At 44.8% G+C, this 16,848-nt stretch overlaps 1 protein-coding gene across 3 annotated transcripts in view; it reads left to right on the top strand.

Annotated features, from left to right (window-relative positions):
* Nucleotides 1-16,848, top strand: part of PLCB3 (phospholipase C beta 3) — a 130,788-nt gene that overhangs the window by 89,141 nt on the left and 24,799 nt on the right. For all 3 annotated transcript variants that reach the window (XM_083163976.1, XM_083163975.1, XM_083163977.1), the window contains exons 4-17: nt 358-498; nt 2,659-2,738; nt 4,892-4,945; nt 7,206-7,281; nt 8,933-9,033; nt 9,763-9,929; nt 10,231-10,377; nt 11,095-11,252; nt 11,337-11,419; nt 11,603-11,687; nt 13,766-13,937; nt 15,741-15,845; nt 15,946-16,010; nt 16,088-16,184. In XM_083163976.1, the coding sequence (XP_083020102.1) occupies nt 358-498; nt 2,659-2,738; nt 4,892-4,945; nt 7,206-7,281; nt 8,933-9,033; nt 9,763-9,929; nt 10,231-10,377; nt 11,095-11,252; nt 11,337-11,419; nt 11,603-11,687; nt 13,766-13,937; nt 15,741-15,845; nt 15,946-16,010; nt 16,088-16,184 (1,531 nt within the window). The remainder of the gene's footprint in view (nt 1-357; nt 499-2,658; nt 2,739-4,891; nt 4,946-7,205; nt 7,282-8,932; nt 9,034-9,762; nt 9,930-10,230; nt 10,378-11,094; nt 11,253-11,336; nt 11,420-11,602; nt 11,688-13,765; nt 13,938-15,740; nt 15,846-15,945; nt 16,011-16,087; nt 16,185-16,848) is intronic.

The following is a 16,848-nucleotide window of genomic DNA, read 5'->3' as shown; positions in this document are numbered from 1 at the left end:
ATCAAATGAATATGGAGATACCGCATTGGTACTTGTATAGAAGCAGACAAAATACAGCAAACACTAAGTTTAAGCCTAAACTTTTTTCAGGCAAAGTGTGCGTTATGCAGTGGCCTATTTTGGACAGACTTTCTTTATATAATTGATAGACTCCGTTACAAAATATTTGATCTGGAACTTTGGCATACTGTAGTAAGAGCTGGCGTATCATGTATATGATGCGGCCCAGCACACAGTGACTGTAACACACCTGTTTCTCATGCAGCTGTTACTGTAGGCTGTGGGTTTAATGCGCCTTCGTCCTACCGCTGTGTTGCGTGATGGTATGTAAGTACGTTTACTCTTTGTTTTGTACAGGACTCTCGGATGAGGGAAACATTAGGATTCTCAGGAACAGAGCAGCGCCCCGAAGACAAACTTGTAACCGTTGTACATGGCAGCGACCTCATTAATATCAACTATCTCAACTTCATGGCTGTTCAGGAGGACACTGCAAAGGTATACAGCTGGGCATATTTGCTCTGGCCTCATACTACAGAGCACATGTAGATTTTTTGTATGTGTTTGGGGAATATTATTATTTTGGGTACTCTTTACCTAGCACGGCGCCCACGATTTTGATCGTGGGCATCGCAGGTAAAAAAAATCGCGGGCATTGAATGCACTAAAAATCGGGTGCGACTGACGCGATGCCCGCGATTTCCCATAGGGATCAATGTTAAATTTCTCAATTGACCCGATTTTACTGTTCAATGCCTCAATTGACCCAATTTTTCCATAGGAAACAATGTTTAAATGGCCCACAGAGGCCAAATAGGCACCCTAAAGTGTGAAATGGCCCCCCAAATTGTTAACGCCACCCCACGATCAACGTGAACCCGAAGCGTGGCGAGCGCAGCGAGCCCGCGAGGGGCGGCGGTACGCGTCCTACGACCTTTTCATACCCCCACTATCCACGTCGGCGTGGAGTTGAGAATAGAATAGTGTGGCGAGCGCAGCGAACCACCGAGCCCGAAGCGTGGCGAGCGGACGCGGATACCTTCACAGGTAAACGCGTCCCTTCGCGGGCTTTACAGGTATCCGCGTCCCCTCGCGGGGCACGCTGCGCTCGCCACGCTTCGGGCTCGGTGGCTCGCTGCGCTCGCCACACTATTCTATTCTCAACTCCACGCCGACGTGGATAGTGGGGGTATGAAAAGGTCGGAGGACGCGTACCGCTGCGCTCGCCACACTTTCTATTCTCAACTCCACGCCGACGTGGATAGTGGGGGTATGAAAAGGTCGTAGGACGCGTACCGCCGCCCCTCACGGGCTCGCTGCGCTCGCCACGCTTCGGGTTCACGTTGATCGTGGGGTGGCGTTAACAATTTGGGGGGCCATTTCACACTTCAGGGTGGCTATTTGGCCTCTGTGGGCCATTTAACATTGTTTCCTATGGAAAAATCGGGTCAATTGAGGCATTGAACAGAAAAATCGGGTCAATTGAGACATTTAACATTGTTCCCTATGGGAAATCGCGGGCATTGCGTCGGTCGCGTCGCACCCGATTTTTTAGTGCATTCAATGCCCGCGATGGGCGCCGTGCTAGGTAAAGAGTACCATATTTTGTTATCTATATGGTGCTATAAAGTGTCTGCAGCGCTGTATGCAGATTATCAATAACTCCGGAATAATCTGATTTATCATTAGTGCTTTGCAGTGTAACCTGACCTACCGCTAACAGTATATAAAAGTGATTTACGTATAGGGCTGTAGTACAAATGTATAGTGACAAAAGCGCCATCTGCTGTCTGAATACCTGTATCGTTTTTCTGGACAACCTTAGCATAAGATTCTTAATGCCCCATAGGGCTAATTCAGGTTGGATTGCTAATGCGATCCCGCATTTTCCTGATTCTTAGGAAACTGCGCATGAACGGGTCCTGCAATCGCATCTCAGAAATGCTAACGCCTCTGGACAGGCAGAGGCCTTCGCAGGGAAGGATGGGGGTGGCCGATGTTAAGGAAACTGGGGGCTTGTCACTGCCTTTTGCCAGGCATTGCGGGGCCAAGGACTGCATCTCAAATGCAGTTTCCATAGCCTTGCAATACCCTCTGAAAGTCTGAGTAAAGTCAGACTTACTCAGGCCACAGTCACAGATCAACATTGCCACTGATGGTCGCGATATTAATCTACAACTGCAATCTCATCTCCATTTTTAGCAAATACAGGCAGGAGGTGGTATGCATTGCCAAAGATTGCATGTGCTATTCTGCTGCGAGCAGCTTATTTTATATTATTATTATTACTAAATTTTATTTATAAGGAGCCCCAAGTGGTCCGCAGCGCTGTACATAGGGCAAATAATTAGAACAATACAGAGTTCACAGGACTTAACATAACAGTAACTGAAGAACAAAAACAGAGCACAGATAACAAATAGCACATTTGAAGTGCGAGAGAAGAGGGCTGTGAGAACAGGAGGGAAGAGGGCCCTGCTCCAAGGTGCTTATAGTTAATATTATATACAATTCTTACTGAATTAGGCCCCATCTCTGCTACTCTATTCAATATGTGTTGCACTGAGAGCAAAGTAAGTACAGTATATGTGTACCTGTGTGTGTAATACATATAATATGCCATAATTGTTTTGTATGTTCTTTCTGTGTATTTTTCAGGTTTGGACAGATGGACTTTTTAAGTTGGCCACAAATATTTTGGCACAGAATTCATCACGGAACACGTTCCTACAGAAAGCGTAAGCCACGCTGATTACCTGCCACCCAGCAACACTCTGCTGTGGTTTCACTTCAAAGTGATCTCTACCTACAATGGTCCCGATTCAGAGATATACGTTATTTCTATATTAATGCACATCTCCAATGTTTAATGATATGGTGTGTGATGTCGCTTGCAGTGCCCCTAAAGACGCAACATGGTTGACATGTTGCTGGCATATTATTGCTGTTTAAAATGTAGCCCTGTGTCTTTGACTACAGTTATGTAGAGAATCCGAATTGCTGACCATCACAAGATCAGCCTGGCTACTGGAAAACCTTGAGCCTCAAGCTCCAATCACGTGACAGGATCAAGCCTCCTGCTGTACCTTCACTTTCCTCCAATGATAGTGGAGCTCAATTCATATATATAGTTCACTCATCATGTAAACTAGATCAAATCAGCTGACTGCATGAGGAGCCATCTAGAGCGGGGTTATACCAAAGAGAAGAGCTGCATCCGGTGGAAGGCAGAAGGAACAGAGAGAACACCACAGACGGCAGAGCTGCTCATGGTGATAGACCTGGGAACAAACAAAAAAATTACAAGGGTTAGGCGAAAGCAGTGGGATCGCTGAAATAGTCTAGGGCAGTATGGATGGCATAATGGTTATCATTCCCACCATGGCCCTAATTGTGTGGCATTTGTATTCACTCCATACTTGTGCGAGTTTCCTCCCACAATGCAAAATAATACTGGTAGATTAATTGGCTCCCAACAAAAAATGAACACTAGTGTCGGCGCATACTGTACATATGCTAAGGGCAGAATAGAGGGGCCATGTGGTTCTTATCTGCCAGCAAATACCATGTTTTTGTTTCTATTCTGAGCATGCAAGAGGTATGGAACTAGGGGCAGTGAAAGAAGTAAAGTGAATAGGAGAAGAAGGGAAGCAGGTTGTTATTCCACTGTGTCGCTCTATGTATCGTTAGCTTTTATTCCACTCTTAATCACTGCTAATAGTTGTGCCCTACAAATTGTGAGTGGACACTTCCTAATCCTGTCACTGAGTGGAAAACTCTGCGCAGTTATTTGGGGTCCTGTCTCAGTTGGGGGTCTATATGTATTGGGTTTGACAAGAAACGAGAGCTGCGTACAGACGTCATTGAGTTTTAGGTACGGCAAAACCACCATTTATTGTTTAGGTTTCTGATCTGGATTTCTTATAAAAACAAAAAAAAACAGGTAAAATCATGTAAGTTCGATACTAGTGTGTAGTATTGCAGCATGAGATACAGTCCACTCCATTTCCACATTGTGCAGTATTCAATGCCGGTGCGAGCGGCCGGCGAGGGGGTTAAACTGCGAGGATCACAGAAAACCAGTGATCCTCGCAGTTTAACCCCCGCGCCGGCCGCTCGCACTATGCAACGTTCCGTGGGAATCCTCGCTGTCACAGAACTGCGAGGATTCCCCTAAACTGCGAGAGCCGCGGCTAGTGCAGCAAACTCGCTGTAATTAGCCTCGGCTCTCGCAGCTTTTGGAGGCACATTCGCAAATTCCCCCTCGCTCAAAAAACGGAGCGAGGGGGAATTTGCGAATGAGGGGGGTCAGTTGAATACTGACAGGGTGAGCGGTGACTGCGAGCAAAAAGTCCTGCTCGCAGTCACCGCTCGCCCACGGCATTGAATATATGCCAATGTCTCCTGTGTGAAAATGGCTCCTGAGATCTTTAGGGAGGGGTGTACAAAATCAGTTATTGAGATGCAAGATCTGAACTTGGCCGGAAAACCTGAGCTAGTACTTGGTTCTACTCGGATTTCCAAAGTTCGGATTCAGCTTTCAGTATATGCGGATCATTTATCTCTACAGGAAACAATGGATGAGGAGTTTTTATCGAGAATTTCCTGACTACAGAACTGTAACCACTCTAGATGGAGTAAGCATACAGCTAGAACCATCGCTTCATGAAGTCTTCTCCAGAGCTTCCTTCCCAATGTCTTGTGAAGCTTGTCTCCTGGTTTTCTGTATCAGACAGGCATCTTCCTACCATGTCTTGTAGGCAGAACTCCTTTGCTTCTGTCCATCATTTAGATACATTCCACACCTCCCACCACACGGGTTGCCACTCTCCATTAACTGCTGCACATATCTCAAGGTTTCCTTCAATAAATCATTGTGTTTGTTTCTTAGATACACCAAACTGAAGTTGCAAAAGAACCAAGATGGAAGGATTCCAGTGAAGAAGTGAGTGACAAGTGCCCATCTGTCTGGCCTTTTGCTCAGTTGAAATATACTTACTGTTACTGGCAACTAAAGAGGGCACTACCTACTGTAGGAAGAGTATTACCAAATCCTCAGCCGCTCCAGAATGCTTTCTAATTTTAAATGTAGGCTTATTGGTTCCCTTAAACCAAGAATTTAGAAGGGGTATTCTCTCAGTACATGCACTGGGTGAAATGTGATAGGGTGAGATTTTTGGCACCTTTTAAAAAAATCTAATTTTTTGCCGCAAATTCGCATATGTAATGAGATGCGAATTTGTGGCAAGAAAGTGCAATATGGTGCGATTTCGGGCGATTTTTATTCCTGAAAATGTGCACATTTTAAAACATGCGATTTTGTGTAAAAAAAAAAGAAAAAACGGGAAAAAAACGACGTGGGGTCCCCACTCCTGAGCATAACCAGCCCCGGGCTGAAAGAGCCGGCCCTGGTTTCATAAAATCACAGGAACATACAAATATGGGTTCCCTGGATTTTAAAAAAACAGCACCAGGCTCAAAGGCCAGTCCTGGTTCCCAAAATACGGGGGACAAAATGACTAGGGGTCCACCGTATTTCAAGAACCAGCACCGGGCCAGCCAGACAGCCAGCCAGCAGGGTAATGCCACAGCCGGGGGGAGACGTTATAAGTCCCCCCGGCCAAAGCATTCACCCCCTGACCGATCAGCATGGGTAGGGGTCCTGGCGTAGTGGGGACCCCCCCAAAGAAGGGGTCCCCTCCCTCCAGAACTTACCTACCCATGCTGAAGCCCGGGGCTGTCCTCAATGCCCCTGGGCGGTGGGCATCGAGCTGATACTTGTGTAAAAAAAATAGAAAAACTATTGTGTATTGCTGTGGAACTATGAGTCCCAGCAAGCCTGCACCACATGCAGGGACTTGGAGAACCACAAGTCCCAGCATGTGGGGCATTAAAGGGCCAGCTGGCACTTGTAGTTCCACAGTAATAAAAATAGTCAAATAAACACACACAGACACTAAAAATAAAACTTTAATACATCCAAAGCCCACACATACTGATACTTACCTATCTTGAGCCCGTCGGTAGGTCCCTGGGTCCGGTGCTCCTGGGTCCGGTAAGTTCTGGAGGGGGGGACCCCTTCTTTGGGGGGGTCCCCACTCCCCCAGGACCCCTACCCATGCTGACCGGTCAGGGGGTGAATGCTTTGGCCAGGGGGGACTTATAACGTCTCCCCCTGGCTGGGGCTTTACCCTGCTGGCTGGCTGGCCCGGTGCTGGTTCTTGAAATACGGGGGACCCCTAGTCATTTTGTCCCCCGTATTTTGGGAACCAGGACCGGCGCTTGAGCCTGGTGCTGGTTTTATAAAATCCAGGTAACCCCAACTTGTTTGTTCATGTTATTTTATGAAACCAGGACCGGCTCTTTGAGCCCGGGGCTGGTTATGCTCAGGAGGGGGAACTCACACCGTTTTTTTATTTTTTTTATTTTTTGGACAGAACCATGCACAGATCACGATGATCTGTGCATGTTTCAGTTAAATTTGCCAGCCAGAACCTGGTCTAATTTTTTGGCGATTTTTAGAAACCTTTACCAAAAATCGCACCCTATTAAATGTGCGAGTTAGATGCTTTCCAATGGGAAAACATCTGGATGCGAATTGAAGTGTGACTAAAAATCGACACTTCAAAATGTGCGATTACGCAACGATTTTTTTGACGCGAATCGCACCATATAAAATATGCGATTTACGGAAAACGTCCGTTTTCGGGGGAAAAAATTGCAAAACAAAACCCCACCCTATTACATTTCGCCTCCTGTGTTATTTCAGTCTGGGACACCTATTGAAGTTATTTTACTAAAGGGATGTTTTTCTCCTGACGCCTTATCACATGCAAATTTACATGTCCCCAGTATGCTCTTATAAAAACTGAACTACTTTTCCCTCCGGAACGCTCCCTCACCCAGCTCTGTAGGCCAGAATCAACATTGAGAAAGTGGCGCTGACACACTGCGCTGCCCAGGCGTGCTAACATGATGGTAACATAAGACCGGACTAGCTTGTGAGAACATCACTGCCGCGCATTGATACACCTCCCGACCCCTCACATCATCACTAACTGCCAGCTCGACTCATTTCTCGCTATTCCTATACGCAATTGTAACTTCTTATTTATGACTTTACACACGCGTGCGTGAAAGTCTTTTTACTACTTTTAATATTTAATTTTTGACCTCACGCTGTTCTCTTGGTCTTTTTTCCCCAGCATCTTAAAGATGTTTGCAGCTGACAAGAAGAGAGTGGAGACTGCACTTGAGTCCTGTGGCCTGAACTTTAACCGGGTAACAATCGGGTCTAACAGTAGCCTTAATACTGTGTATCTGTCTAATTTTGGGCCCACAGCACTGTCACGTGCACACCCAAGCACTGCTTATCTGTGACCCAGTTTCCTTATATAGTGACTTGATTGTATAACTGTTATTTAATACTGGCTTGCCTCGGAGTGTGAACAAGGCACGTTACGGAGGGATAGAAGGGCTGTGTTTGTAAGCTGTAAGCTACTAATTGCCTAGGTTCCAATGCACACATAAGCACACTAGCAGACTGTCTACTCATCCAGCTGTACATGGCCCCGTATTGAGAAAGTATGTTTACCTGTCTTATGGACAGGCCTTAAAATCCAAACCATATGCATGCTGAAACGCTCTGCACAGTTGTACAAACAAGCTCTTGGCCTTTTGATTCCTCTCCTTCATTTTGTAATTTAGACATGCTGGGGTGATTCTGAGTTGGGCGCAAAGCCAAAAAAAGAGTATACAGTATGTGCACCTGGACAAACCAAGTTGCAGTGCAAGGGGAGAAAGTATGTTTTTGTTTTTGCATGTAGGGTAACTACTGACTGCTTTTGCATGTAGGCCTCACAAGCTATATTTATGAACTGCAAGTTAGATTTCAGCTAGGACATACACGGACAGATGTGTCCTCATACACCTGGGGGGTTATTGTAATTGATTTCGATGGTCGACGACCATCGAATGATTTCTCCCTGCCTGCGAATGGATGATTATGTAAATCATCCATTCGAAGCTGTGCGGGGGGGATGATTATGTAAATGCAGGCCTTAATGGCAATGTAATGTGAAAAAGCTGCTACACAAAATTTCACTGAAATGCAACCCTGGTATATATGCGTGTCTGAATCTGCATATGAAGCATACTGTAATTGAAATTGGCATGAAAAAAATCCACAGACACTGCATTGTAGCACTATTGTTTAAGTCTCATTTGTACAAGTCAAGTCATCTGGTGCAATAGTGTATAAGGACACATCTGTACCAAGAGCCTAATTCAGACATGATCGCAGGGCACAGTTTGTTTGCAAATTGACAAAACTGTGTGCACTGCAGGTGGTGCGGATGTAACGTGCAAAAAGAGTTTGATTTGGGTGGGGTGTGTTAAAAACTGAAACAGACAGTATTTTACCTGCATAGAAATGAAATAGCTCCGCCCAAATCTAACTCTCTGTACATATGAAATACAGGGCTGGAGTCAGTCAGACTCAGAACCTGTTTGGTTCTTAGATTGTGAATATTTATAGCCTCCCGAGGAGACCATGTGGCCTGACCAATCTCCCATTATTTTTTCAGTAAAGGTACTTTGTGAACACTTTTTGTTGGCCTTTATTCAGATCTGATCGCACTACAAATTTGTTTGGAAAATGGGCAATACCATGTGCACTGCAGGTGGGGCAGATTTAACATGCGCAGAGAGAGTTATATTTGTATGAGTTATTTTGTTTCTGTGCAGGGTAAATACTGGCACACCCCACCCAAATTTAACTCTCTCTCTCTGCACGTTACATCTGCCCCACCTGCAGTGCACATGGTTTTGCCCATTTTCCAAACAAATTTGTACTGCGATCAGATCTGAATAAAGGCCATTGTCCCTTGGCCTTAACTTATGTTTTTAAAATCTAACTCTGTCTTCTATTTAGAGCGAGTCCATCAAGCCGGAGGAGTTCACCTTTGAAATTTTTGAGCGATTTCTCAATAAGTTATGCCTTCGCCCGGACATCGATAAGATCCTGCTGGAGCTGTGAGTTGTTTACACCTACGTACTTTCTCTATTATAAACATATGTTGTACTACGAATTATAATTGTGAAATGATTGCCTTTATTTATTACTAGCTGATTTTCCTACATCTTTTAATGTTAAGTACAGTGTATATAGCTTTTAGGCATTAAAATACAGCATTTATTCTACATGTTATCGGCCTTCCTTATTTGTTGAATATCCAACACTTTGGAGCCGATTCAGACCCACGATTTAGGCCGTAGCGGGCTGAATTCAGCCCCTTCCCTGATGTTTTGCAGTGCTGGCGGGGGGGGGCATTCATTGAGGTGGCGGGCGGCGCTTACCCGCTCGCTAAGCAGAGAGTATACTCTGGCTAGCAAGCGGGGATGAATCAGGCCCTTTGTTCCGCTTTCATTCTTTCTTTTCCTCTCATACACTTTACTGGTTCCATTGATACTTTCTTGCCTGCCATCATCTGTGTGGTCATATGTATAGTGCTGGTTTAATTCCCCTGTGTCTTTTCATTATGTTTTCCTCTCTTACTGTATGCAATATTTTGTTCATCGTTACTCTGCTTTGTTCCCGCTTTTCTTATTTTGCAGCAAAGACAAAACATATGAATTGCTCATTTCTTGCATGTACGCAAATGTGTTATACCAACAACCATCCTAACGCCATTCATTTGCGCTAAAGTCCCTGTTCCCGCCATATTGTCATTGCTTTCTGCCTATTTTCTGTACTTCTTATAGTGGAGCTAAAGGAAAACCTTACTTAAATCTGGAGCAATTGATGGAATTCCTAAACCAGAAGCAGAGAGATCCACGACTTAATGAGATCCTTTTCCCGCCGCTAAAGGGGGACCAGGTGCGCCATCTTATCGAGAAGTACGAGCCCAACAAGCAATTCCTTCAGCGTGGTAAGAAAAAGAATGGCTCAAGGCCATGTCATTGTGAGGTTGGGTCACATCACAAAAAGGGCCTATGCCACATCCTATGGGGTGTCTAGAGGTTCTAAAAACAATAGGATAACTTAACCCCTGTTCCCTCTCCTACCTTTATAGAAACCCTGCATTGCAATAGGAACCACTAGCATATGTTAAAGATCCCTGCTCCCCTCCTCTCTGCCAGCTGGGACTGTCATGTCTAAAAGCTGGGAAGTTTGGGAGGTGTGAGGAAGGTTATAGATTTGATTTGTCTAAACTTTGCATTCCTTTCCAGACCAGATGTCCATGGAAGGATTTAGTCGCTTCCTGGGTGGGGATGAGAACAGCATTGTCCCCCCAGAGGCCCTTGATCTGAGTGATGACATGACACAGCCGCTCACCAGTTACTTTATCAATTCCTCCCACAATACCTACCTCACTGGTAAGTAGGCCATGGGACACGGGCACAGATGTTTCACAGAATCCTGCTTCTAGCACTGAGCTGGGCCTAGGATTTTAAATGTACAGTGAATGGAAACATAGGCCGCATATTGCTCCTATTATTCTGTAGATTAATTGACAGCAGCCAATGTGTATAGAATAAAGGAACAGCTACTGTACATGCACTTTGTTCCGTTTAACACGTTTATTGTTGTAGCTAACATATAAATCACCTCAATAGGTGACATACAGCAAATATTGCAAAAAAAATTGCAATGCTTGCCGTCAGCCTCTGCATGCATACTGGCATTTACTAACGCTGTATGCATGAAGAATTCTGCAAAGGAGAGCTCTTGCGATAACAGCCATCCTTTGCGTTGATAGGATTTCCAGGTTCTGCACCCAGAGTCCTACCTGGGCATGCTTCAAGTGATGTGCGGCACCAGGGATGCTGGGAGGGATCCGGTTGCCAACTGGAATGTACCGCATTCCTGGCTTGGTGCATATGGGGGCTGTGGCCAGACCTCCAAAAACTGCATTTTCTCATTAAATATATAGGGAAGCAATATGGTTGTGTGCTGCAATAGTGCAGGGGCCAGTGATTGAGGTTACCTAGTGATTACTATAGAGAAAGTAACCTTGTGTTATTTCCCCCTGCTCCGCCTATATGTGACCAACCTGCCTCTCTCGTGCCCTCTCTGTGACTGATGTTGCGCAGCCGGACAGCTGACTGGTAACTCCTCTGTGGAGATGTACAGACAAGTGCTGCTCACAGGCTGCCGCTGTATTGAGTTGGACTGCTGGAAGGGACGTCCCCAAGATGAAGAGCCCTTCATTACCCATGGCTTCACTATGACCACTGAGATACCATTCAAGGTGCTAACCAAGTGACAAAGCAGAGAATGTAATTCATGTTGTGTGGCCCTCTTATGATTTGTAAATGTCTCCTCTGTCAAACAGGAAGTAATAGAAGCAATTGCAGAAAGTGCCTTCAAAACCTCCCAGTTTCCTGTCGTTCTATCATTTGAAAATCACGTTGACTCGTAAGTACAGTACTACACGTTTACTTTACTAGTTAGTTTTATTTTCCTCATTACTCTATTGTTTATTGTTTTACCATTACACACTTTAAGTTCCTCTAGATAAATACAATGGATTCCATCTTTTGTAAATCTATTTTGCACTCATTTAATTCTGTTAATTCTTATGTCTTGTGTCTTCCGCAGTGCAAAGCAACAAGCTAAGATGGCCGAGTATTGTAGGAACATCTTTGGAGATGCGCTCTTAATCGAACCCCTGGAGAAATATCCTGTGAGGAAACATTTTATTATTTATTCAGCAATTTTGCTGCAATCTTTTCTTTTCCATTTATTCTCCTTTTATTATTTTCTGCCTATGTCATATTCCCCTCCACACTTTCCCTTTATGTACTTAGTTGGCACAATTCTCTCTCTGGTGACCTGCTCCATCCCTCGTTTCCCATTCTCCAACCCATCAGTGCCTTTTTTTTTTAAATTCATTATTGATTTTTGCATATTAATAGAACAAAAACAATCAGAAAAAAAACAGACAAATAAGTAATAAATATAAATGGTAAGGTAGCTAGTGTATATAGGAGACAGTGCAATATAAGTCACCATATAGACAAAAAGTCATAGGACAGTAGACATACGAGGAGGTATACATCAAGCCCAATTAAGGAAAATACCCTAAAACATAAATGCTCTAGTTTGACCTCCCTTCCGTCGGATAGCGGGGGCTGGTGGCTGGCTTAATGAGAGGCGCTACATCTGTATATTGAGACTAATTGCAGTAGCAGATCAGCAAAAATGTATACCTAGCCACCATAAAAGAAAGTAATAAATAACAAAGCCCAAAACAAACCTTCCCCATAACACCCCACCCTGTATGGCCTACCACCAACTTTAGTCATACCTGGAGCCCACAAACAATAGACTTCCCCACTAACCAAATGACCTAACTATACCCATCCCTCCCCAGCCCTCCTGTGAGGCAAAAAACTAATGACTGTGAACTAGAGGCCTAGCTCTCCCACAAAATATAAATTAAAGCAGTTCCTCTCCATAGAAGGGTCGGAATCATATCTCAAAGACCAGCATGATATATGGTTATGTATTAGCAAACGGGAAATTAGAGATGTAGAGACAAGCATGCTATATGGATCAACAAGCAAGTAATTAAAAGACCAAGTAACCAAAGAGCAAGCCTCAGGCTTCCGAGCAAAGGCAGCCCTCGTCGAACACAGCAGCCGACGGAACCCGGAGGATTCCTCCACTGAGATCGCCGGGAAGCAGTAAGTGAGCACAGTCAGGACAGAGAGTCGACCGGAGCAGCCCAGGAGGTGCAGGAGAGGATCCCACCGCTGTATCAAAGCAGAGAGGGGTACTGCCTTACAATTGAGGATATGCAGGGTTTTGTGCAGGAGAGTAGGCAGCCACGTCTTCCTCCTAGCTACTCCAGGCCGCACCCCCATCAGTGCCATATTTACCACATCGGCCCACTGTTCTATACAGTGGTGGAACTTGTGAGTGGTGAGCTCGGGTGCAAAATATCATTTAGACCCCTCCTCCTCCACCCCAACCCATGTTTACAATATGAAACACAGCAGTGGGTGACAGGGAAACACAGTGGGTGACAGTGGCAGCAGTGGGCCCCTTAGTCCTCAGGGACCCCCGGTGCCTTGCACCTGCTGCACCATTGGTAGTTACACCGCTGCTTGTAGGTCATATTGTATAGCTGTGGGCAATTCTAGGTATAGCTGGCTCAGTGTGATTTGATCTTGCATTGTGTTTGACAATTACAGTATTAACCCTTTGAGTGACAAATGAGTTTGTGAAAATAGGTGTGGAAATTGGAAAGCAAACATTGTTATTCATTATAATGACCTGTAATGGTTACCTTATATAGGAAATATCATCTTTTTTATTTGAATTTATATAACAAACGGTCGCTCGCCATCAAATGTTTCTTCCGTTTATAATGAGAGGTCAGCCTGGACTGACTTTTGCTAATGTCATGCTAATGTCATGTGATGTCAGCCGCCCACATCAAGTATTCATTGACACGCCCAGCCTTTGTTGTGCCCATAAAGCACTGGGCTCTGCCCTGCTTCCTCCCCCTGCTCGCCCCCATTCCTCCCACTATGGTGTAAACGCACCGGCGAGTGAGAAACTGAATGCAAGGCAGTCACACAGGGGACTTACACATGCCCATGTTCGTGCATGCGCAGACCCCACCATCGACCGGGGGAACAAATTCGGCCTGCAACGAGCGTGTCTGAATCACCCCATAGTTATAGAGCTATAACATTTCCATACCTGTTGCTTAAATTAAATGTCAATTTTGATTACAACTTTTTTGTTCCCCAGCTTCAGCCAGGAGTGTCTCTCCCAAGCCCCCAGGAACTTATGGGGAGGATTCTAGTGAAGAATAAGAAGAGGCACAGGGGAGGGGGGAAGGGCAGCGTCAAGAGAAGAGTGAGTGAGCAGCCGTCCAACACTTACAGTGACACCTCCAGTGTGTGCGAGTCTCCTGCAGTGGGTACGTGACAGGGATCCTATATGTGGGGGTTATATGTGGCCTTCAGCATTTGTTTTTTTTGGAGCAGACATCAAGGAACATCATCATCATCAAATTGTTATAACATAACTGTTCTAAGCATATATTTTCTAGATGATATTTTTGTTCCCATCCTCAGTGTTGCAGGGTAGTCTACAAACTAATTAATAATTGGTATATTCTGCAGCCTGGTTATTATGAACTAGACTAATAGGACCTACACACGTAATGATTTCAGGCCATTTTCTGAGTGATATTACTTAATTCAAGTAGATCGCGCAGAAAATGCCCCTACGTCGCTGAATGCGTAGGGACGATAGCGGTGCGCGCCTCTATCGCTTGGTGATTTAATATCCAGCATGCTGGTATCAGGGCAAGTGTTCCCACTGGAGAACACTGGCCCTGACAGATCTAGTGTCGCTCAGAATGCTCATAATCACATCTCCCCTTGTGTAGGCCCCATAAGACTGGTACACATGACATGATCCTGGTTTGTGGCTAGCGACATGGATCTTGGATCGGTTGGCCATGACCGCATTCACCTGTATGCCTTTGTCAGAGGGGTTGTCCCTTGTGCCATGCAGCACAGCAGGTGGAACAACGCTGATGTCTGCCGGCTTATGTGCCACAACATGTATACACCTTAGATTATGTGGCTGATCTATCACTCGGATCCGCAATACTGGACAACATATGTGTACCGATCCTAAATCAGTGACTGATCCGGAGATGGAGACATGACTGGAAATACAATGGCCCTGTACACACACAGCCATTCCAGCAACCTCACTGCAGCATACATCACAGGTGTTCTCCTATATACACCAGCGTAAAGTAATGAAAAACCTGTTTCATGGCGATTTCCCATTACAGCAGTCTATTAAATCTTTATAAGTACTATACCCCTGCTGATAACATGTTAGGTGTTCTCTAGTAGAGAGAAATAGATCCAGATGGTTGCTACATTTCTCAAGGTGACTGCATCTGCTGGATTATTCTGCTATCCCATTCCTAGCTCTAGTTGTTACTCATATACTTTATAGTACATGGCAGAGAGCCAGTATCCTGGGTTTATACAGTGCATTCTCATAAATTTAGATCTAGCTCCCAAAATGTCTGCTGCCTCCGCAAAAGATTCTGTTTATGTGCTGTCTATAGATACAAGGCAGTGGGAATATCAGCGATTTGCAAATTATTTCTCTTAATTATGAGCATGCTGTTCTTCACCTACTGCCCGAGAAATCAGAGAGCTGTAGTGTATTGTTCGTCCCCATTCATGTTCAACCACAGACCTGATGCTTCTGTGTATTGTCACTTGTACTGTACTGGATATACTACCATATACAGGGCAAGATTAAAAATGGGGTGACTGGAGCTATAGCATGATTTCCAGCTGCCTAGCTGGCCACACAGTCAGCCATAAACCTAAATTATAGAGCTTTTCTAGTTTTCTTCACAAAATTATGCCTTTTTTTAAAGTAATTAAGGAGACAGTGGGGCTGCTGGCCACACCCACACAGCACTGGCCACACCCACACTGCACTGGCTACACCCACACAACACTGAACACACCCACACAGCACTGGCCACACCCACACAGCACTGAACACACCCACACAGCACTGAACACACCCACACAACACACTTATTACTGCTTATGCTTATCTTTATAGGCTCCTGAACCATTTTTGTAGCCATTAATCCAACTCTAAAATGTATCACCATTGTACATAGAGCTGTACATCTTTGTATTTGCTTTCTCATAATGATCTGTTCCATGTGCAGGAGCTCTGATATCAGACTCCGCTGATGTATCGCTGACTCTTTCCAATGGAGATGAGAAGATGGAGGAGAGGATTCCCAAGAGTGTAGAACCACGCAAGTCTATCGGTAAAATAAATGCTGTGGTACAGTAGTGATGTGGCTAATGTATATATGCTGTATATGCCGTGCCCTTTGTATACCATTCTCGTTTTTATTTGTTGCTTAGACCGTGATGCTTATAGTGAGGAGGAGGAGGATGAAGAGCCATCAGATCCTAAAAAATCTGATGAGGTAAGCCCTGCCACCAAAACACATCACCGCTCCTTTTTCTACAGCTCTGCGCATGTCTGACCTTTTCTGTCTTTCAGGGCACTGCAAGCAGTGAAGTCAGTGCCACGGAAGAAATGTCCACTCTCGTCAATTACGTGGAACCTGTTAAATTCAAGTCATTCGACTTAGCCAACAGTGAGTAACCTAGGAATGAAACAAGCGGTAGAGTTCTGCAGAATAGGGGCAGGGACATTGGTGAAAGCCTCTGTGCATGGGAGGGTGAGAACAGAATATAGCAGGTATAATTGTGTTACATGTTGATGTGCATGAAATAGTTGCATTATAATTTATCTTTAGACGTATAGTATAGCATCAAAAAGCAGGTTGGGACAACTACATAAGGTTCTGGTCGGGGTCTCCTGATGCATTCAGAGTCCCATCTGAGAATAGCAGGAAGTGACTAAGCAGTCGCTAGTTAGTACTTTGTAGCATTTATTAGATAAAGTGGTTTAGCTATATCTGGATTAAACAACGTTTATTAAGTTACTCCATCAGGACTCTGATTTTAAGCTTGCATGTATGAAATATGACCATTTTACTGTTGGTTGCTGTAGTGTAATTAGTCCATTTCCAAGCTTTGCGTAGGGGTAGGCTGCTCAGACTTCGTGAGGCTAAATACCATTTCATTGTCTGCGGAACGGACATGAGGGCAACTTCCATCAAATCTGTCCGTAATTCCATCAAATCTAACACCCTCTCAACTCCAAACTGTTCATGGAAAAATAATAAATTAGCGCCCTTCTTCCCATCTGTCTGTGACCAGGGCCAAACACAGGATCTTTACAATGCTTGATTTTAT

Source organism: Crinia signifera, chromosome 11, assembly GCF_055691185.1.
Source record: "Crinia signifera chromosome 11, ASM5569118v1, whole genome shotgun sequence".
In the NCBI taxonomy this organism is placed as follows: Eukaryota; Metazoa; Chordata; class Amphibia; order Anura; family Myobatrachidae; genus Crinia; species Crinia signifera.
This window is presented reverse-complemented; position numbering and strand designations above follow the sequence as displayed.